The sequence below is a fragment of the Neolamprologus brichardi genome, chromosome 18, assembly GCF_056152115.1.
Source record: "Neolamprologus brichardi isolate AB-2024 chromosome 18, ASM5615211v1, whole genome shotgun sequence".
Taxonomy (NCBI): Eukaryota; Metazoa; Chordata; class Actinopteri; order Cichliformes; family Cichlidae; genus Neolamprologus; species Neolamprologus brichardi.
The window spans coordinates 1,152,377-1,174,590 of NC_142121.1; the positions used below are offsets into that span (position 1 = coordinate 1,152,377).

Sequence of the window (22,214 nt, forward strand, 5' to 3'; positions counted from 1 at the left end):
TGGAGGGTTTCACCCCAAGTCCAGCACCCTGAGGCTGTACGCTAAGCGGAAGGAAGGGGGTCGGGGACTGGTGAGTGTCAGCACCACAGTCCAGGATGAGACAACGAACATCCAAGAATACATCTCGAAGATGGCCCCAACTGACAGCGTGCTCAGTGAATACCTCAGGCAGCAGAAACCCAAGAAAGAGGAGGGAGACGAGGAACCATCATGGAAGGACAGGCCCCTGCACGGTATGTACCACCGGCAGATAGAGGAGGTGGCTGATATCCAGAAATCCTACCAGTGGCTGGACAAAGCTGGACTGAAAGATAGCACAGAGGCACTAATCATGGCAGCACAAGAACAAGCTCTGAGTACAAGATCCATAGAGGCTGGGGTCTATCACACCAGGCAAGACCCCAGGTGCAGGCTGTGTAAAGATGCCCCAGAGACAATCCAGCACATAACAGCAGGGTGCAAGATGCTAGCAGGCAAGGCATACATGGAACGCCATAACCAAGTGGCCGGCATAGTGTACAGGAACATCTGTGCCGAGTATAACCTGGAAGTCCCGAGGTCAAAATGGGAAATGCCCCCAAGGGTGGTGGAGAATGACCGAGCTAAGATCCTGTGGGACTTCCAGATACAGACGGACAAGATGGTGGTGGCTAACCAACCGGACATAGTGGTAGTAGACAAACAGAAGAAGACGGCCGTAGTGATCGATGTAGCGGTCCCGAATGACAGCAATATCAGGAAGAAGGAACACGAGAAGCTGGAGAAATACCAAGGGCTCAGAGAAGAGCTCGAGAGGATGTGGAGGGTGAAGGCAACGGTGGTCCCCGTGGTAATCGGAGCACTAGGTGCGGTGACTCCCAAGCTAGGCGAGTGGCTCCAGCAGATCCCGGGAATAACATCGGAGATCTCTGTCCAGAAGAGCGCAGTCCTGGGAACAGCTAAGATACTGCGCAGGACCCTCAAGCTCCCAGGCCTCTGGTAGAGGACCCGAGCTTGAAGGATAAACCGCCCGCAGGGGCGTGCTGGGTGTTTATATATATATATATATATATATATATATATATATATATATATATATATATATATATATATATATTATACACACACACACACACATATAGGCAATTTGATTGTGGTCTCTAACTTTCTGCTTGTTTATTTATTTATTTCTGCTTTTGGTGGAAATTTGACCGGATACACTCTGCATGGACCCTCACAGCAACGGAGAAAAACAAAAACTGAAAACTTATGGTGGTTATAAAAAGTGTTTGGGGATAAAGAGAAACAGACATGTTCGAGCATTACGAAGCGGAACAAAAAGGCAACTCTCCTCTTCGGCCGGAACTTCACCGTGTGGCACCAGGCGGAAGTAAACGGGGGAGAGACTTTAATCTTTGTTTCAGCAGGAGGTCGGTTGTGTGTGAGCTGTGTCAGTAACAATGCCTTCAGTTCAGTATCTGAGAGAGTTTATCAACGAGCGACTAACTGCTGCTGCTGAACAAATATTCTTGGAGTTTGAAAAAACGATCGTCCAGTACGAGGAAGAGATCGACCGTCAGCGCGGACTGCTGGATATCACCTGGAAACCCGAAATCAAGCTGCACAGGACAGATGAGTCTGTGACGTTTATTCTGTAGCGATTTTTCGGGCAAAATAAATCCACAGTGTGAGTTACAGTGGTATCAATATAATCAACCAGCGCCAGAAAATGGACACATAAGACGATCAATTTAATTTCAGTTCAATGTATATGGCGCTAAATAACAGCAACCGCATCAAGACACTTTATACTGTAAGGCAAAGACTCTACAGTAGTGCAGAAAAAACTCCAGCAATCAGATGACGCCCTGTGACCATGCTGGTGAATGAATGTTAGGGGCCTCCAATTTCTTCAATCTTTTTAGAGCCCTTCTTCAATTCAATTCAGTTTAATTCAATTTTATTTATACAGCACCAAATCACAACAAAAGTTGCCTCAAGGCGCTTTATATTGTACAGTAGATACAGAGAAAACCCCAACAATCATATGACCCGGTACGGTACAGACATACATACCTTTGCTTTGATGCTTCATTTAATGCACGGCTCTGTTGCACTTTTCCAAGAAAACAGAGCAAAGGTACATTTTTTGCCTTAATTTAGATTGCATATATATCTTAATTTTATTTGACTTTGACCTTCGACTGTACTCAAAAAACTTTGATATTTTTGTGTTTAAGAAATTGTTTTCTTTAGAAGTTACATTTTGATTAGATCAAGACAAAACATAAAGATTACATGAAGAGGAGATGCTTACATAAGGCCAATGACTCAAGAGTGGAGGCAGAAAGCTGTTCCAAAGTTTTGCAGTTCAGCATTTGGAAGGTTTACGACGGTGCGGAACAGCAGGCTGCGAAATCCTTTAAGACTTTGAAGTCGGACTGGGATTTTCCGTCGGGGCTTTCTGGTCGTCACCCAGAAGCAGCAAAGCAGCCCCACAGCATCACACTGCCACCACCATGTTTGACTGTTGCTATGATGTTCTTTTTTGAAATGTTGTGTTAGTTTTACATCACTTAAAACGGGACTCAAACCTTCCAGAAAGTTCAACTTTTGTCTCGTCTAGTCTCCCAGATTCTGTCTTGTTGTTGAATATTGAACGTTGGCTCTTGCTGTGGTTCGCTGGAATCACTTTGTCAGACGGCTGCTTCTTTTTTTTTCATTCAGCAGGTCTGGCAGTAACGAGGCCTGCGTGTGGGCAATGAAAAAAAACCTGGTTAATCACAGTGCAATTATTTCACAGCACTGGACTGGTGGTTTGTAATGAACCAGGAAAATAATTTACATTTGAGTACTACTAAACGAGTCGGTGGTCAGTTAGTTTCATCATTGGGAGGGGGGCATCTTGGTTTTGTTAGTCCAAAATACTGAATTAGTATAGACATCCATTAATTTGGAGCCATTTTTACAAAGTGAAAGAAACCTTGCTTCTCAGTACTCTGCACTTCCACACAGCTCACATGTATTCCCGGCACTGCCACAACAGCTGGGATTGAAACCCTAACTTGCTACAATGAACGGTGATTGACACGCTGACTAAGTAATAGGAATATATGGTGATGTCCTAATGTCATAACCGTGTTTATTTCTTTTTCTTGTCTCTTTCTGTCCTTCCAGACCTTGCACAGCAGCATGTCTGTAAGGAGGAGGTTATTCCTAAGCAGCAGCTTTGTAACCAGGAGAGGAGCTCCAGACTGGACCAGGAGGAACCAGAACCACCTCAGAGTACAGAGGAACAGCAGGAACTGCACAGCAGTCAGGAGGACGAGCAGGTTGTAGTGAAGGAAGAGAATGATACCATTTTTAAGGTGACTGTTACTTGGGGGGAAAGCAACCAGAGTGAAGCAGAACCAGACAGTGACCAGCTCGCTGCTCACAGCTCTGCTGTAGCTGAGAGCCAGGATCAGGAAAGAAGCAGGAATGTCAATTCAGGTTCGACTGGAAATACAAGCAGAAGTCAGAGCAATGATACAGAAAACTCTCCCATGCCAGCTGATAAGTGTAACACTGATACAGGTAAACAGCCTTTGAAAGGAGATGATTTTCCCTTAAGAAAATGTAAAAAAGCCTTAAAGAAAAAGTCTCAAAAGAGGACACGTCCCAGAATGCAAACAAGCGAGAAGCTGCATACCTGCAAAACGTGTGAGAAAACCTTTAGTGAAAAGAGCATTTTGTTGCGTCACACAAAAATTCACACGGGAGAGAAGATTCATTCTTGCAAAACGTGTGAGAAAACCTTTATTCAACGCAGTGATTTGATGAACCACATGAGAATCCACACAGGAGAGAGGCCTCATCCTTGCCAACTATGTGGGAAAACCTTTAGTGAAAAGAGCATTTTGTTGCGTCACACAAAAATTCACACGGGAGAGAGGATTCATCCTTGCAAAACGTGTGAGAAAACCTTTATTCAACGCTGTGATTTGATTAACCACATGAGAATCCACACCGGCGAGAGGCCATACTCTTGTAAAACATGCGGGAAGTCTTTCAATCAAAGGAGTATTTTGATGGACCACCAGCGAATCCACACAGGAGAGAGGCCTCATCCCTGCCAAGCATGTGGGAAAACCTTCACTACACGCTGTCCCCTTCTGCGCCACATGAGAACGCACACAGGAGAGAAGCCGTATGTTTGTGAGACCTGCGGGGAAAGATTTACTCTGTCATCGTCACTTAAAAGCCACAAAACTATCCACACTGGAGAGAAACCGTATCACTGTAAAACCTGTGGGAAAATGTTCCGCCAGAGGCATCATTTGTCGTGGCACATGAAGACCCACAAACAGCAGAAGTCGTAGTGCTGAAAGTTTTGTGGGGAAAACCGTATTTCAAACACCTTTACACTACTCCAACAACTATTCTGATTGGCAGCATTTGTTCTGATAATATCTGTTCATTTTTCTTTTTTTTTGTAAGAAGTCCCTCATGAACAGTTGACCTCCTCACCCGATCACTAAGGAAGGCCAGCGCCACCCTTCAGAGGATGCTCATTTCTGCTCTTGTATCTGTGATAACGTTCTTTTGACCTTTTGAATTTCGGGGAGTTTCTTTTTTTGGGAGATTTCTTTGCGATTCTGGAAGAAGGGTTTTGTAACTTTTCTAATAACGCTATAATCAACCTTTGAATTCAGCATGTTTTCAGTGATTTTCTACAGCAGTTTCTGTGTCATATTATTAAAATTGTGTTACAATTGTATTGAAATATCTGTTATTCTTTTTTACTGTCTCAGTTATTTGTCGGTTATGAGCTCAGATGTCAGAGCGGTGATATCTGACAGCTGAAGCAGTTTTGTTTCTGTTTCTTCAGAAGACAAACAAACTGTAAATGTTCGACATTGTTAGAAAGTGTTCTTTATAAATAAAGTTTTTTTTTCTTCTAATAGTTTTGTGCTTCCACAGCGTCTCTGTCTCTGATCTTTACTGCTTCGTTTCTCTGTTGTCTTTGTCATCAGTCCAATGACACAAGAATCAGAGGTTTAACAGTGTGTGGCTCCCTCTAGTGGATGTTGTGGAGTATTTTGTTGTCTTTGCTCCAAAGGTTTTTGTACAGAGTTTTGCTGTTTCCTGTCACTGTGGGCCGCAGAGCACAGTAGTACACAGCAGAGTCAGACAGCTGAAGCTTCTGGATCTTCAGAGGAACTGATGTCTGGATGAGCTCAGCATCAAATCTGTCCTTCGGGAACTCTTGAGTATTCTCTTCAGCTCCCGTACTGTCTCGCCTTAAAACATACTTTGGAAAGTTGTTCACATCTTGTTTGTACCAGAACAGATATGTAGCATATGTAGAAGTTGTTTCATATTTGCAGTGAAGTGTAACTGTGTCTCCTTCAGCAGCAATGACATCTCCTTGTTCCTGGATCACTTTGTCTTCTCCTTTACACTCTGAGGAAGAACAGAACATGCAGAGGAAGAGATGGATCAATAAACATGGTTAAAAACTCACCATTAATCAGACAAACACATTTATTTAAACAGAGGAAACATGTTGATGTTTGTATCTCACCAAAGAAAAGAGCAGCAAGAATAATCCACAGCCAATGTTCCATCTGTACAACAAGGTTTAAATCAACAGGAGAAACTAGCTGATGTTCAACATTCAGTCTGAGAATTGTTCTCTTCACAGCAGCACTTATTATTGACACAATGGTTGAACACAGTGCAGAAGGAGAGCACCGCCTACTGGATGATGTCGCCCTCTGTCTCCTCTTTGAGCTTCACTTCTCTCACTTCCTCTTCCTCCTGGTTCACAGACTGTTGGCAGCATTTGAATCACTGTGAGGAGGGAGGATGGAGCACTTTGCACTGTGTGCACAATGACCCAAATGGTCTCCATCACTGAGCTAAAAGTGAGACTCAGAGTCAGATATGTTTCCAGATTCGATGAGCTATAAATGTGGAGACACCAGAAGAATTCACAGAACCTGACTCCTGGTGTTTCTAAGGGTCCGGGATGATCTCCAACACCACCTATATATATATATATATATATACACGTATATATATATACACACACATACACATATATATACATATATATACATATATATATGTGTATATGTATATATATATAGAGAGACGTTAATCAGTAGGAGGTCGGTTGTGTCGTGTTGTGGTGAGTTGTGTCAGCAACAATGCCTTCAGTTCAGTATCTGAGAGAGTTTATCAACGAGCGACTAACTGCTGCTGCTGAACAAATATTCTTGGAGTTTGAAAAAACGATCGTCCAGTACGAGGAAGAGATCGACCATCAGCGCAGACTGCTGGATATCACCTGGAAACCCGAAATCAAGCTGCACAGGACAGGTGAGTCTGTGACGTTTATTCTGTAGCGATTTTTCGGGCAAAATAAATCCACAGCGTGAGTTACAGTGGTATCAATATAATCAACCAGCGCCAGAAAATGGACACATAAGACGATCAAAAGAGCAATTTAATTTCAGTTCAATGTATATGGCGCTAAATAACAGCAACCGCATCAAGGCACTTTATACTGTAAGGCAAAGACTCTACAGTAGTGCAGAAAAAACTCCAGCAATCAGATGACGCCCTGTGACCATGCTGGTGAATAAATGTTAGGGGCCTCCAATTTCTTCAATCTTTTTAGAGCCCTTCTTCAATTCAATTCAATTTGATTCAATTTTATTTATACAGCACCAAATCACAACAAAAGTTGCCTCAAGGCGCTTTATATTGTACAGTAGATACAGAGAAAACCCAACAATCATATGACCCGGTACGGTACAGACATACATACCTTTGCTTTGATGCTTCGTTTAATGCACGGCTCTGTTGCACTTTTCCAAGAAAACAGAGCAAAGGTACATTTTTTGCCTTAATTTAGATTCCATATATATCTTAATGTTATTTGACTTTGACCTTCGACTGTACTCAAAAAACTTTGATATTTTTGTGTTTAAGAAATTGTTTTCTTTAGAAGTTACATTTTGATTAGATCAAGACAAAACATAAAGATTACATGAAGAGGAGATGCTTACATAAGGCCAATGACTCAAGAGTGGAGGCAGAAAGCTGTTCCAAAGTTTTGCAGTTCAGCATTTGGAAGGTTTACGACGGTGCGGAACAGCAGGCTGCGAAATCCTTTAAGACTTTGAAGTCGGACTGGGATTTTCCGTCGGGGCTTTCTGGTCGTCACCCAGAAGCAGCAAAGCAGCCCCACAGCATCACACTGCCACCACCATATTTGATTGTTGCTATGATGTTCTTTTTTGAAATGTTGTGTTAGTTTTACATCACTTAAAACGGGACTCAAACCTTCCAGAAAGTTCAACTTTTGTCTCATCTAGTCTCCCAGATTCTGTCTTGTTGTTGAATATTGAAGTTCTTTATGTGTTGTTCTGTTTTTCTGTGACATCCTGGATGAGTTGTTGCTGTGCTCTTGAAGAGATTTTGGTAGGCTGGCTACTCTGAGGAAGGTTCACGTTTGCTCTTGCTGTGGTTCGCAGGAATCACTTTGTCAGACGGCTTCTTTTTTTTCTTTTTTCATTCAGCAGGTCTGGCAGTAACGAGGCCTGCGTGTGGGCAGTGGAAAAAAAACCTGGTTAATCACAGTGCAATTATTTCACAGCACTGGACTGGTGGTTTGTAATGAACCAGGAAAATAATTTACATTTGAGTACTACTAAACGAGTCGGTGGTCAGTTAGTTTCATCATTGGGAGGGGGGCATCTTGGTTTTGTTAGTCCAAAATACTGAATTAGTATAGACATCCATTAATTTGGAGCCATTTTTACAAAGTGAAAGAAACCTTGCTTCTCAGTACTCTGCACTTCCACACAGCTCACATGTATTCCCGGCACTGCCACAACAGCTGGGATTGAAACCCTAACTTGCTACAATGAACGGTGATTGACACGCTGACTAAGTAATAGGAATATATGGTGATGTCCTATTGTCATAACCGTGTTTTTTTCTTTTTCTTGTCTCTTTCTGTCCTTCCAGACCTTGCACAGCAGCATGTCTGTAAGGAGGAGGTTCTTCCTAAGCAGCAGCTTTGTAACCAGGAGAGGAGCTCCAGACTGGACCAGGAGGAACATCAGGAACTGCACAGCAGTCAGGAGGACGAGCAGGTTGTAGTGAAGGAAGAGAATGATACCATTTTTAAGGTGACTTTTACTTGGGGGGAAAGCAACCAGAGTGAAGCAGAACCAGACAGTAACCAGCTCCCTGCTCACAGCTCTGCTGTAGCTGAGAGCCAGGATCAGGAAGGAAGCAGGAATGTCAATTCAGGTTCGACTGGAAATACAAGCAGAAGTCAGAGCAATGATACAGAAAACTCTCCCATGCCAGCTGATAAGTGTAACACTGATACAGGTAAACAGCCTTTGAAAGGAGGTGGTTTTCCCTTAAGAAAATGTAAAAAAGCCTTCAAGAAAAAGTCTCAAAAGAGGACACGTCCCAGAATGCAAACAAGCGAGAAGCTGCATACCTGCAAAACGTGTGAGAAAACCTTTAGTGAAAAGAGCATTTTGTTGCGTCACACAAAAACTCACACGGGAGAGAAGATTCATTCTTGCAAAACGTGTGAGAAAACCTTTAGTCAACGCAGTGATTTGATGAACCACATGAGAATCCACACAGGAGAGAGGCCTCATCCCTGCCAAGCATGTGAGAAAACCTTTAGTGAAAAGAGCATTTTGTTGCGTCACACAAAAATTCACACGGGAGAGGAGATTCATTCTTGCAAAACGTGTGAGAAAACCTTTATTCAACGCAGTGATTTGATGAACCACATGAGAATCCACACCGGCGAGAGGCCATACTCTTGTAAAACATGCGGGAAGTCTTTCAATCAAAGGCGTAATTTGATGGACCACCAGCGAATCCACACAGGAGAGAGGCCTCATCCTTGCCAAGCATGTGGAAAAACCTTCACTACACGCTGTCCCCTTCTGCGCCACATGAGAACGCACACAGGAGAGAAGCCGTATGTTTGTGGGACCTGCGGGGAAAGATTTACTCTGTCAGCGTCACTTAAAAGCCACGAAACTATCCACACGGGAGAGAAACCGTATCACTGTAAAACCTGTGGGAAAATGTTCCGCCAGAGGCATCATTTGTCGTGGCACATGAAGACCCACAAACAGCAGAAGTCGTACTGCTGAAAGTTTTGTGGGTAAAACCGTATTTCAAACACCTTTACACTACTCCAACAACTATTCTGATTGGCAGCATTTGTTCTGATAATATCTGTTCATTTTTCTTTTTTTTGTAAGAAGTCCCTCATCAACAGTTGACCTCCTCACCCGATCACTAGGGAAGGCCAGCGCCACCCTTCAGAGGATGCTCATTTCTGCTGCTGTATCTGTGATCCTGTTCTTTTGACCTTTTGAATGTCGGGGAGTTTCTTGTTTTGGGAGATTTCTTTGAGATTCTGGAAGAAGGGTTTTGTAACTTTTCTAATAACGCTATAATCAACCTTTGATTTCAGCATGTTTTCAGTGATTTTCTACAGCAGTTTCTGTGTCATATTATTACAACTGTGTAAATTTATAACAATACATTCAAATATTAAAAAAGTGGAGGAGCATTTTGTCAGCTGATGGTCTTCATCTGCAGCCTTTGAGATTTTCTCCTGTGACGGAGTCGCACAAACTTTACCTCCATCACTTTGGATTCTGAGTGTTGTTGAAAACCAGAGGATACGAGACGATATCTGATTGATGTATAGGGGTTAAGATGGATCCTGTGTGTTTGGCATGCCGTCAACCGCTCTTTTTTATCTGTTTGATTTTATTGTTTTTAGCTAATGTTGTGCAACATGTCAGTTCAACACTGTCGTATGATCGCCAGACTTTATTGGAAATCGGCTCATCCACCAAAGTTTAGGTTTGGCTTGGTAAAGATAGCCAGGGTTTTCTGCCTCCCTACCTGGAAGCAGTACCATTGCGCTGGCATCCCCTACCACTGCCACCAGATATGCGGAAGTGACGCAGGAGACGGGGTACCCGTGGAGGTCGCCTCATTAAGCTGAGAATCCGGATTTCTTACCTTCCTCACGATCTACGCTCCGTTCGTCAATCTTTTCCACGACTCTTGGTACCATCGCGTGCTCTGGATCCTGTGGATTCCTGGTTGGTTCCCGTTGTCGGCTCTCTCGGGAGCAGCCCTGTTAAATCATTCCCTCTTCGGCATCTGCGTTGGAGGGGAATGGACCGATCAAACCTTCGATCGGTGGATCTGGTTGTCACTGCCGCGGAGGTCTCCGAACCAGCGCCCCTCAGGTTGGGTTTAATAAATGCCAGATCGGTGGCGAATAAGACCTTCATCCTGAAGGATTTCTTTTCTTCCCATGCTTTGGATTTCCTCTGTTTGACTGAAACCTGGAGTTCACCCAGTGAGTTAAGCGCCTTTTCTGAACTGCTGCCCGCTGGCTGTGCTTATTTTAGCGCTCCTAGAGCTTCTGGTCATGGTGGGAATTAGCTGTTGTTTTTAAATCACACTTTGAGTTTAAGCAACTATCCTCATGGACACGCCACACCAGCTTTGAACTTTGCCTGTGTGAACTGGGCCACTCGCCTTCATTGCTGTGTGCAATAGTTTATCGGCCTCCTAAATATAACATGGAGTTTTTATCTGAGTTTTCGGAGTTTCTCACTCACTGTGCATCCCGGTATGACCAGGTCCTGCTACTCAGTGATTTTAATATACACGTCTGTTGCCCATGAAGCCCCTGGCTAAGGAATTCATGGACCTGGTGAACTCTTTTAATCTTGCTCAATCTGTTAAATGTGCCACTCAAGAACGTGGTCACACGTTGGATTTGATGTTATATGGGTTATCTGTCTGTAACTTACATGTGGAGGATGCTGTATTCTCTGACCATATGCCCATTGTATTTGACGTTGTTCCTCTTAGTCCTGTTGTTAAACGGGCTGCACCTACGCTGCTATCGTGCCTTCGGCTCAGATACTGCTGAGGATTTTTCAACACTATTTGAACAACTTGTGTCCAGTCCCTCTGAGTCGTCCTCCGTAGATGGATTACTCTCTCATCTGGACTCTGTTTGTAAATCTGCCCTTGATGTTGTTGCACCTCTAAGACTCAGGCAGCGTAAACCCAAGGCCAGCCCTTGGCTAACCGATTTTACTCAAGCCATTAGAAGAGACTGTAGGAGATGTGAAAGGCGATGGAAAAAGGACAGGCTGTACGTTTCTCTGGAAGCTCTTAAGACGAGCTGGAAAGCTTATCAGAGGGCAGTAAAAACCGCCAAAAACTCCTATTTTTCACAACTTATTGCTGTTAATTCACATAACCCTCGTGTTCTGTATAATACCATAAATTCTGTACTGAATGCAGAGGATCATGTTCTTTTGCAGTCTTCTGAGGTTATGTGTAATAGGTTTCTTAATTTCTTTGTGGATAAGGTTGCCAGTCTGAGACCCTCCGCTTGATCTTCTGTTGACCCGGCTGCATGTTCCCTGTTTAAATTTGCTTATTGCTTTCCAACCAATTGTTCTACCTGAATTAGAGAAGCTTGTGTTAACTGCTAAACCTGTGGTTCTCCGAATGATGTCGTTCATCCCCGTTTTCTGAAAGAGGTGTTTCCTACTGTTGGACCACATATTTTGAACATAATCAATACCAGCCTCTTGTCAGGTCAAGTACCAAGTGAGTTTAAGCTTGCAGTTATTCATCCCTTACTTAAGAAGCCAGGCTCAGATATTTCAGATATGTCAAATTTTAGACCCATCTCTAAACTTCCTTTTCTGAGTAAGACCTTGGAAAAGGTTGTTCACACTCAGCTGATGGATTATCTAAACAACTCTCAAATGTTTGAAGTTTTTCAGTCTGGCTTTAGGCCGTTTCATAGCACAGAGACAGCTCTCATAAAGGTTATGAACGATATCCTGGTAGCGACAGACTGTGGTAAACATGTAGTGCTTATACTACTAGATATGACTGCTGCATCCGACACAGTGGATCACGACCTGCTGATCTCTCGATTACAGCATTGTGTGGGCATTTCTGGTTTGGCACTCCTGTGGATAAAATCTTATCTGTCAAACAGGAGCTTCTGTGTTAAGTTGGGCTCGTCATCGTCCTCTGTGGCCCCTCTGCCGTGGGGTGTACCACAGGGATCTATTCTTGGGCCATTACTGTTTTCATTGTATCTCCTGCCACTGGGTGCGATCTTTCGTAAACATAAAGTTTCATTTCATCTATATGCTGATGACTGCAGCTTTATTTTCCTTTCAGTCATTCTGATAGCTCCCCACTTACACTCCTATGGAGGACCACAAGAGCCACGCGCATCGAAATAAAAAATCCTGTGCTTAATTAATGAATTGTAGAATAAAATCTGCATTTGTAAATTCATTTTTGAATTCCAATTTAATAAACTGATTTTTAAAATGCTTTTTAAGTCTTCATTTCAAAAATCTTTTTCGAATTGCACTTTAATAAACTTCATTTCAAAAACCTTTTCCGAATTGCACTTTAATAAACTTCATTTCAAAAACCTTTTTCGAATTGCACTTTAATAAACTTCATTTCAAAAATCTTTTTCGAATTGCACTTTAATAAACTTCATTTCAAAAACCTTTTCCGAATTGCACTTTAATAAACTTCATTTCAAAAACCTTTTTCGAATTGCACTTTAATAAACTTCATTTCAAAAATCTTTTTCGAATTGCACTTTAATAAACTGCATTTCAAAATCCATTTTCGAATTGCACTTTAATAAACTGCATTTCAAAAACCTTTTTCAAATTGCACTTTAATAAACTTCATTTCAAATTTTTTTTTCGAATTGCACTTTAATAAACTGCATTTCAAAAACCTTTTTCAAATTGCACTTTAATAAACTGCATTTCAAAATCCATTTCCCTTTCCTGTTCGCTCAGGGATTAACATGTGGATTAGCATTTGGATTAGCAGTTGGATTAACAACTTCATTTTAAAAATCCTGCTGCTATTCAAATGAGCCACACCGTGGGATGTAAGGAGCTCTCTGATTGGTTGGTCAGACACAGGCTGTCTGCCAGCCTGGATGTTTCTAGCTCATAGCTTCGCCCTGCTAAGAAGCCTGTGTGCTTGTACAAAGGCCGTTCGACCTCGGGATTTACACTCGGCTCGACACGGATATGTGAAGAATGAAGGGACCCTGCAGCGAAACGGAGAGCCCAACCTCTGGCTGAGTGCCTGTTTACAAAGTCTGACCACCTGTGAAGGTAACGTGCTAATGTGGCTAACGCTAGCATCACCGCACGTAGCCCCGTTATTTTAAGGTCATCTTAGCTTATGAAAGTTTTACGTCGCAGCTGTACGAGCTAGCTACGTGTTTTGTAAGCTGCTGTGCTCTTCACAAATAAAGCTGGAAGCAGCTCAAACTATTAGAACCAGCACTGAGGCCTGTTACATTTATACAGTGTTAGAGCAACGGCTGCAGCCTACAGCCTTTAAACTAGCGATTAAAATGCTGACAGTAAACTCGTCAGTCCAGATGTTACCACATTACTTTGTGATACTTGTGAGTTAAAACAACTGAAACAGGCTGATTAAAATAACAGCTTTCAGTTCTCTCATTCAGCATATAAAGACTGGAGATCACACTACTGATTTCAGCTCATTTAATATGTGAGTGCACAGATTCATTCTCAACTGGACATGAACGATGATCAAAGGTTGTATATATGATGAAGTCATCAAACCCCAGCCTGTAACACAGTGCGCTGAATCTTAGCTTTGAATGTCCAGTATATTCTAATCAGTGCAATCTAAGCATTCACTGAACCTACAGTATCTACACCTGTGTGGTAAATGTGTGGTAAAGATACAGATAATGAAATTTAATTATTAATACAGTATACATCATGAGAAACGAAAGCTGAAATTGATTCAGTTTAGTACTTTTCTCTGTATGCTCTGTGATCATAAAGGCCTTAAATTCTGTGATATATACTGTAAATGATTTTCACAGAGGTCTTAAAGTACTTAAATCACTGCTGATAGTCTGGTTGTTTATATTTTCACATTTTTGTGTCTGTAGGGCTGTTTGATGACAATTTGGACTCCTCTGGGAGATGAGGACACACCCACACCTGTTCCATACTGCAGCCATTGATGGTGTTACAGCTCTGAGTCAGCTTTGGGCCATCAGACGCACACACTGGAAAACCAGCACCTGGACTTCATGCAGGAGAGACGGCCTCAGTGATGATGGACTCTGCATCGTCTATTTTACCTCCTAATCTCTTTCTCTTTAACACACAATTAAAATCTTAGTGAGGAAGTCTCTAACTTGTACACATTTGTACTTTTACTTGTTTTATTAGTTATTTTTAAGAAGAGTAAAGTTATTCACAAAGTTTTTATTCTTCTGTATTTATTCTTTTGTATCATGTACCACAGTCATACTGAACTATACAGACCTGGTGAATTGGAGAAAAAAAAATCATATATGAATGAATCATTCAGCTTCAGCAGTATTTCTATTCATCTTATGAATTCCAGTCTAATGTCAATTCACTGTTTGAGTTCAGTCTTGGTCTTAAACTCCAGAGAATACCACCTGGTTCAATTTTTTCATCTGATTATTGGGAAAACAGTTTTCTTCTGAGAGATGCTGCTAGAGCTGAAATAGAGCCCAAAGAAACAACAAAGTTTAGTCCCTCTGGATTTTCCATGGAAAATTGTTTTATCACTCACTCAGGTGACTTCTCCAGTGTCACGGATAAGTGATGAAAATATCTCCCACTGGAAACCATTGTGTCCAGTTAAAGTCAATCGACTTTTTCAAGGAGAGTTGTTAGATGCTGTGCTCATGAGGACAATGGGTTTTAAACTTGCAGCACAACACAAAGCTGAAATACTGGATCAACGATCAAAACAGATTGAGCAGAATTAGGTCAAAATGTAATATCCTGATATGACACATCACACATGATCCAGCATTGTTCTATGAATGCAAACTTTCTTATTGGAAGTTTCCACAGCTGCCAGAAAGGGACAGATTTCTGGCTGGTCTTAATGAGTGGTCGTTGCTCTCTTGTTTTCTCTGGAATTGCTGCACGGAGGATGTAACACCCATGATAAGCACTGAGGTGTATGTCCTTGTCAGAAATGAGCAATGCTCAGCTTCCAGGTAAGGAGAAGTGGAACCAGAAGATATTCAAATGCATCTCTCCACAGCTGCTGAGGAATTCTACAAAAAACAAAGTTTGTTAAAAACATTTGCAGGTGAATCAACACTGATTTATCACTGACATCCATTTACTCAAAAATTACTGACAAGTGGACAACTAGAATATATAGTTTATAATTTCAACATTGTACTGTAAAAAATGGAACTTTATATGACAAATGTGTGGTGCTTGTGGAATTTTTAACAAGGACCCTACAAAACTTTACAGTACTCATGCTGCCACACTTCTGATGGCTAGGTGTGCAGTTCCTGCTTTAAATGCATTCACTTTTAAGATTAAGAAATCTAAGTGATAAGAGGCCAGAAATGTTTGAACTTGCTTATGAACCTAAATCACTGAGGCCGTCTCTCCTGCATGAAGTCCAGGTGCTGGTTTTCCAGTGTGTGCGTCTGATGGCCCAAAGCTGACTCAGAGCTGTAACACCATCAATGGCTGCAGTATGGAACAGGTGTGGGTGTGTCCTCATCTCCCAGAGGAGTCCAAATCGTCATCAAACAGCCCTACAGACACAAAAATGTGAAAATATAAACAACCAGACTATCAGCAGTGATTTAAGTACTTTAAGACCTCTGTGAAAATCATTTACAGTATATATCACAGGATTTAAGGCCTTTATGATCACAGAGCACAGAGAAAAGTGCGGTGCGGTGATGCTAGCGTTAGCCACGTTAGCACGTTACCTTCACAGGTGGTCAGACTTTGTAAACAGGCACTCAGTCAGAGGTTGGGCTCTCCGTTTCGCTGCAGGGTCCCTTCATTCTTCACATATCCGTGTCGAACCGAGTGTAAATCCCGAGGCCGAACGGCCTTTGTACAAGCACACAGGCTTCTTAGCAGGGCGAAGCTATGAGCTAGAAACATCCAGGCTGGCAGACAGCCTGTGTCTGACCAACCAATCAGAGAGCTCCTTACATCCCACGGTGTGGCTCATTTGAATAGCAGCAGGATTTTTAAAATGAAGTTGTTAATCCAACTGCTAATCCAAATGCTATTCCACATGTTAATCCCTGAGCGAACAGGAAAGGGAAATGGATTTTGAAATGCAGTTTATTAAAGTGCAATTCAAAAAAGGTTTTTGAAATGAAGTTTATTAAAGTGCAATTCGAAAAAGATTTTTGAAATGAAGTTTATTAAAGTGCAATTTGAAAAAGGTTTTTGAAATGCAGTTTATTAAAGTGCAATTCGAAAATGTTTTTTGAAATGAAGACTTAAAAAGCATTTTAAAAATCAGTTTATTAAATTGGAATTCAAAAATGAATTTACAAATGCAGATTTTATTCTACAATTCATTAATTAAGCACAGGATTTTTTATTTCGATGCGCGTGGCTCTTGTGGTCCTCCATAGACTCCTGCTTGATTGCCTCAGTGAGGTAAAGTCATGGATGGCTCAAAACATTTTAAATTTTACTGAACGTAAAACGGAAGCAATTCTGTTTGGCCCAAATCTTTCCTCTGATATCCCTGATGTTGACCTTGCTGCTCTGACCTCTCACCTGAAGAGCTCGATTACCAACCTTGGGTTAAAAATCGACTCTGCACTTACCTTTGATGGCCACGTGAAATCGTCATTCTATTAACTCAGGCGTCTGTCGAAGGTTAAACCTTTTCTTTCAAGGCGTGACTTGGAGACTGTTATCCACGCTTTTATAACCTCACGCTTGGATTATTGTAACTCCTTTTTAATAGGGGTTGGACCGGCACTCTGACACGCCTGCAACTAGTACAGAGATGCTGCGGCACGGTTTTTATCTGGTAAAAGGAAATTTGAGCACATTACTCCGGTTCTGGCCTCCCTGCACTGGCTTCCAATTGAATTTAGGATTCATTTTAAAGTTCTTTTATTGGTTTTTAAATCCTTAAATGGTCTGGCACCTGCGTATCTGTCTGATTTGCTGAAGGCCTATGTCCCCACTCGTTCGCTCCGGTCAGCTGAGCAGCTGTTGCTCTCAGTCCCCAAATCACGGCTGAAACTGAGGAGACCGAGCGTTCTCTATCGTGGCTCCTAAGCTTTGGAATAATCTTCCTCTTCACATTAGGCGATCGACATCAGTGCTGTTTTTTAAATCCAGATTGAAAACGCATTTTTATTCACTGGCTTTTGACTCAGTGGTTGACTTTGTATTTTATTGTTTTTGCTATGTTTATTATTTTATCGTATTTATTATTCTTATGGTATCTATTATGTTTCTATTGTTCAGCACTTTGGTCAGCCTTGTGTGTTTTTAAAATGCTATATAAATAAACGATGATGATGATTGAAATATCTGTTATTCTTTTTTACTGTGTCTCAGTTGTTTGTGGGTTATGAGCTCAGATGTCAGAGTGGTGATATCTGACAGCTGAAGCAGTTTTGTTTCTGTTTCTTCAGAAGACAAACAAACTGTAAATGTTTGACATTGTTCGATGGTGTTCTTTATAAATAAAGGGTTTTTTCTTCAAATAGTTTTGTGCTTCCACAGCAGCTCTGTCTCTGTCTCTGATCTTTACTGCTTCATTTCTCTGTTGTCTTTGTCATCAGTCCAATGACACAAGAATCAGAGGTTTAACAGTGTGTGGCTCCCTCTAGTGGATGTTGTGGAGTATTCTGTTGTCTTTGCTCCAAAGGTTTTTGTACAGAGTTTTGCTGTTTCCTGTCACTGTGGACTGCAGAGCACAGTAGTACACAGCAGAGTCAGACATCTGAAGCTTCTGGATCTTCAGAGGAACTGACTTTTCTGTTTTGTTGATTTTAGCATCAAATCTGTCCTCCTGGAACTCTGGGGCTTTATCTGTTGCTCCAGAGAGAAATTTCCGCAAGATATATTTTGGGTAAGCGTTTACTTCTTGTTTGTACCAGAACAAGGTGGGTGTTGTTTGACTTGCAAAAGTACATCCAAGTGTAACTGTGTCTCCTTCAGCAGCAATGACATCTCCTTGTTCCTGGATCACTTTGTCTTCTCCTTTACACTCTGAGGAAGAACAGAACATGCAGAGGAAGAGATGGATCAATAAACATGATTAAAAACTCACCATTAATCAGACAAACACATCTATTTAAGCAGAGGAAACATGTTGATGTTTGTATCTCACCAAAGAAAAGAGCAGCAAGAATAATCCACAGCCAATGTTCCATCTGTACAACAAGGTTTAAATCAACAGGAGAAACTAGCTGATGTTCAACATTCAGTCTGAGAATTGTTCTCTTCACAGCAGCACTTATTATTGACACAATGGTTGAACACAGTGCAGAAGGAGAGCACCGCCTACTGGATGATGTCGCCCCCAGTGGAGCTGAGCAGTGTGAAGAAGTGTGTTTTTGTACACAGTTTTGGTGTTTCCTGTCACTGTGGGCGTCGCAGCAGACTCTCACTGCAGCAGATCAGATCTGAAGAGCCATTCATCTTTGGTCGTCAGCATCTTCTGGCTGTTCTTTTGTTCTACTTTATGTTCCCGGGCATAAGATGAGGAACTCACATAGTTTTCATGGATATTTCAAGCCGTACTGACATTAGCAGTTTCCACAACAGCCATTTGTATTTCGTGTATGCTGTGTTGTGAAAACCTCTAAGGAGTAAATAAAGATACCAGTCTCTTCAGGTGAACAGAAAGCTTTATCTGCATTACTCAGGAGGGTTTGTCTTTTCTCCGACACTGTGAACAAGATTTTCTCTTAATGAATTACCTGGTTAAATAGAGTCACTGCACCATCTTGTGGTAGAAAAGTGGTATTGCATAGTAAAGTGTTGCCTGATGTCAGTTAATCTCTTTTTAAGTCACAGGATGAAATTGTTTTGCGTTCTGTTGAGAGCTCACTTTATCTTTTTTAAAAACACTAAAATCTTAAAACAGGTACATTTGAATGTTTTTGCCAATTTTTTTTCAATATTTTATTTTAATTTTTCTAGCATAGAAACCCCATCAACGAACAAATACAGCTCAAGTGCTGAGATAATAGGACAAGAAATAGCACAACAATAATAATCAATAGAGAAGGACAAAAAAAAAAAAGAAAGATTAGAAACTACAAGTATCCATAATCTGGAACGTACACAGCCAAAACTGCAATTTCTGGATTGGGTGAGATGGAGATCCTGTAAGCTTTAGAGTACCAATCAAATATTTTGGACCAGAAGTTGGTCAATGAGGGGCAATGCCAGGAAGCGTGAGCCAATGTGCTCTCTGATGTTTTACATCTGTCACATATGGGGGAAGTTAAAGGATAAATTTTGTGTAGCCGAACCTTGGAGTAATGTAGCTGATGGACAGTTTTAAATTGTATTAATTCATGTCTGCTGTTAACAGAGCAGGAATGAATCTTTGATAAGCATTTGTCCCACATTGATTCTGATATTTCTATAACCAGTTCCTCCCTCCAAGCGTCTCTTATCCTCGTAGTCTGCACTTCAATGCTATCAAACAAATGTAATAATAATGGATTGGATTTATATAGCGCTTTTCAAGGCACCCAAAGCGCTTTACAATGCCACTATTCATTCACTCTCGCATTCACACACTGGTGGAGGCAGCTACAGGTGTAGCCACAGCTGCCCTGGGGCAGACTGACAGAAGCGAGGCTGCCATATCGCACCATCGGCCCCTCTGGCCAACACCAGTAGGCGGTAGGTGAAGTGTCTTGCCCAAGGACACAACGACCAGGACAGAGAGCCCGGGGATCGAACCGGCGACCTTCCGGTTACAGATATGCTTCCTGAGCCACGGTCGCCCCAAACAAACAAATGTACAATAGTGTAAATCAGATGTTTGGAGTAAGGAGGGCTCAGGAGCACATTAAAAAGGTTATGTTCATGTGGAACATCTTGGTAATTCTTCATATTGGATTGCATAAAATGCCTGATTGTAGGTAACGGTAAAAATGTGAAGGCGGTATATTGAACTTTTGCTTAAGCTGATTAAATGATGCAAATTTTCCATCTATATAAAGATCTTTGAATTTGATTAAGCCCTTCTCCTTCCAAACATAGCAGGATTTATCATCCCAAGGAGGCAAAAAGGCTTCGTTATCACATATTGGTGACTGAACAGAGGAGTTTGGCAGTTCAAAAAAACTCTTAATTTGGTTTAAAATCCGCACAGATGGTTTTGGATCAAACCCCAGTTTCCTAAAGCTCTCAGCCCTCCCTACTTTTGAGAAAAGCAGGGTCTCTAGAGAGGAGTCCCTTACAATGTCAGCCTCCATTTTAACCCAAAGGGGGGTGTTGGAATCACCAAGGTCTGGGGATGTCTGGTGCCAGAAGGTCAAGGCTCTTAGATTTGCAGCCCAGTAATAATGTTTAAATATTGGTAAACTCAGACCTCCCTCCAATTTGGATTTTTGTAGATGTAGTTTTGAAATCCTAGGATTCTTGTTGTTCCACATGTAAGAAGTAATAATTGAGTCCAACTCCTTAAAGAAAGACGAAGTGAGATAAATAGGAAGATTTTGGCAAAGATACAGAAATCGAGGAAGAGTGACCATTTTTATGGGATTTATACGACCGACCATAGATAAGGGAAGAATTTTCCATGACTCGATGTTATGTTTTAACGTTGATAAAAATTCAGCAAAGTTCAAACTAAAAATTAATTTGGGATCTTTAGGAACAGTTAATCCAAGATATGTGAGATGGTCGTTAACTATTTTGAATGGAACATTACAGAAAACTTGGTAAACAGGTTTTAGATAAAGGCATAAGTTCACTTTTAACCCAGTTAATTGTACATCCTGAAATTTTGCCAAATTTGGTGACCAAATTAAGAAGGGATGGTACAGATTTTTCTGCATTACGCAGGTATAATAGTACATCGTCTGCGTACAAACTAATAACAGTTTCAACCCCTCCAACCAAGAGCCCTTGTATTTTTGGATGTGCTCTCATCTTAATCGCGAGGGGCTCTAATGGCAGAGCAAACAGAGCAGGGGACATGGGGCAGCCCTGCTGAACAGAGCGCTGCAAAGGAAATGGCGCCGACCTCTCTCCATTTGTGAAAACTAAACAGATTGAATTTTTGCGTATACTAATTTAACCCAAGATATAAATATTTCACCAAACCCAAACTTCCGTAATGACTCGAACATATAAAACCACTCAACCTGATCAAAGGCTTTGTGTGCATCAAGAGCTAAAATTGCTGCTCCTCCCGAACTACCATGGTCAGAATAGATGGTGTTGAGAAGACGCCTAACGTTGAAGAAAGAAAGTCTGCCAGGGATAAAACCCGTTTGATCAGGGTGAATAATGGAGGTCAAGTACCTGTTCAGCTTAGTTGCTAAAACTTTGGCTATCACCTTTCGATCAAAATTTTGAAGAGCAATTGGCCTGAAGTTAGCAGGATCTGAGTCATCTCTGCCTTTCTTCAAAATTAACAATATATTTGCTTCGTATAGAGTTTGGGGTAATACACCCCTGTTTTTACAATCACACATCATCCTAAGCAGGAATGGAGCAAGACCATCACAAAAGTTCTTATAAAATTCTTTGCCAAAACCGTCCGGGCCTGAAGCCTTCCTAGATGCAAATGACTTAATAGCAGCTACCACTTCTTGCAATGTAAAGTCCGAATCAAGTTGATCTCTGGCAGCTTCATTCAGCCTAGCCAGACTGAGAGAATCAAAAAAGTCATTTAAAGCAGACTGTGTTACATTCAGCTGGGAAGAGTACAACTCCTGATAGAACTCTCTGAAGCGCTTATTAATTTCTATAGGGTTTGTTAGAAAAGCACCAGATTTAGATCTTATTTTGTGAATTGCTCTCGAAGCTTGTGTTCATTTTAGTTGTTGCGCTAGCAATTTATGTTTCAGCTTCAATAGTAGATTGGTGACCTGGTCACTCATAATTGCATTGTATTCATATTTGAGTTTTAATATTTCTCTGTAATCCTCAGGTGATTTAGAGTTCTGGTAAGCCCTTTCTAGACGAGGAATGGCACTTTTAATTCCAGAAAGTCGCTTCATCTTCTCCTTTTTCAGGGCTGAGCTATAGGAGATAATTTCGCCACGCATTACAACTTTTAATGTTTTCCACAGTGTT

At 41.5% G+C, this 22,214-nt stretch overlaps 3 protein-coding genes and 1 long non-coding RNA gene across 7 annotated transcripts in view; 3 read left to right on the forward strand and 1 right to left on the reverse strand.

Annotated features, from left to right (window-relative positions):
* Window positions 1–22,214, reverse strand: part of LOC148097218 (uncharacterized) — a 532,237-nt gene that overhangs the window by 482,274 nt on the left and 27,749 nt on the right. The window lies entirely within an intron of this gene.
* On the forward strand, window positions 1,440–4,870 carry LOC148097231 (uncharacterized). Its single transcript, XM_087831929.1, has 2 exons — window positions 1,440–1,608; window positions 3,154–4,870. The coding sequence occupies exons 1-2, from the start codon at window positions 1,440–1,442 to the stop codon at window positions 4,338–4,340; spliced, it is 1,356 nt and encodes a 451-aa protein (XP_087688055.1). The 3' UTR covers window positions 4,341–4,870.
* Window positions 6,174–9,341, forward strand: LOC148097232 (uncharacterized). Its single transcript, XM_087831896.1, has 3 exons — window positions 6,174–6,345; window positions 8,002–8,352; window positions 8,536–9,341. Exons 1-3 carry the CDS (start codon window positions 6,174–6,176, stop codon window positions 9,162–9,164), a joined length of 1,152 nt encoding a protein of 383 aa, XP_087688022.1. The 3' UTR covers window positions 9,165–9,341.
* On the forward strand, window positions 13,022–14,371 carry LOC148097233 (uncharacterized). Its single transcript, XR_015716780.1, has 2 exons — window positions 13,022–13,232; window positions 14,051–14,371. It is a non-coding gene; the product is annotated as an uncharacterized LOC148097233 (long non-coding RNA).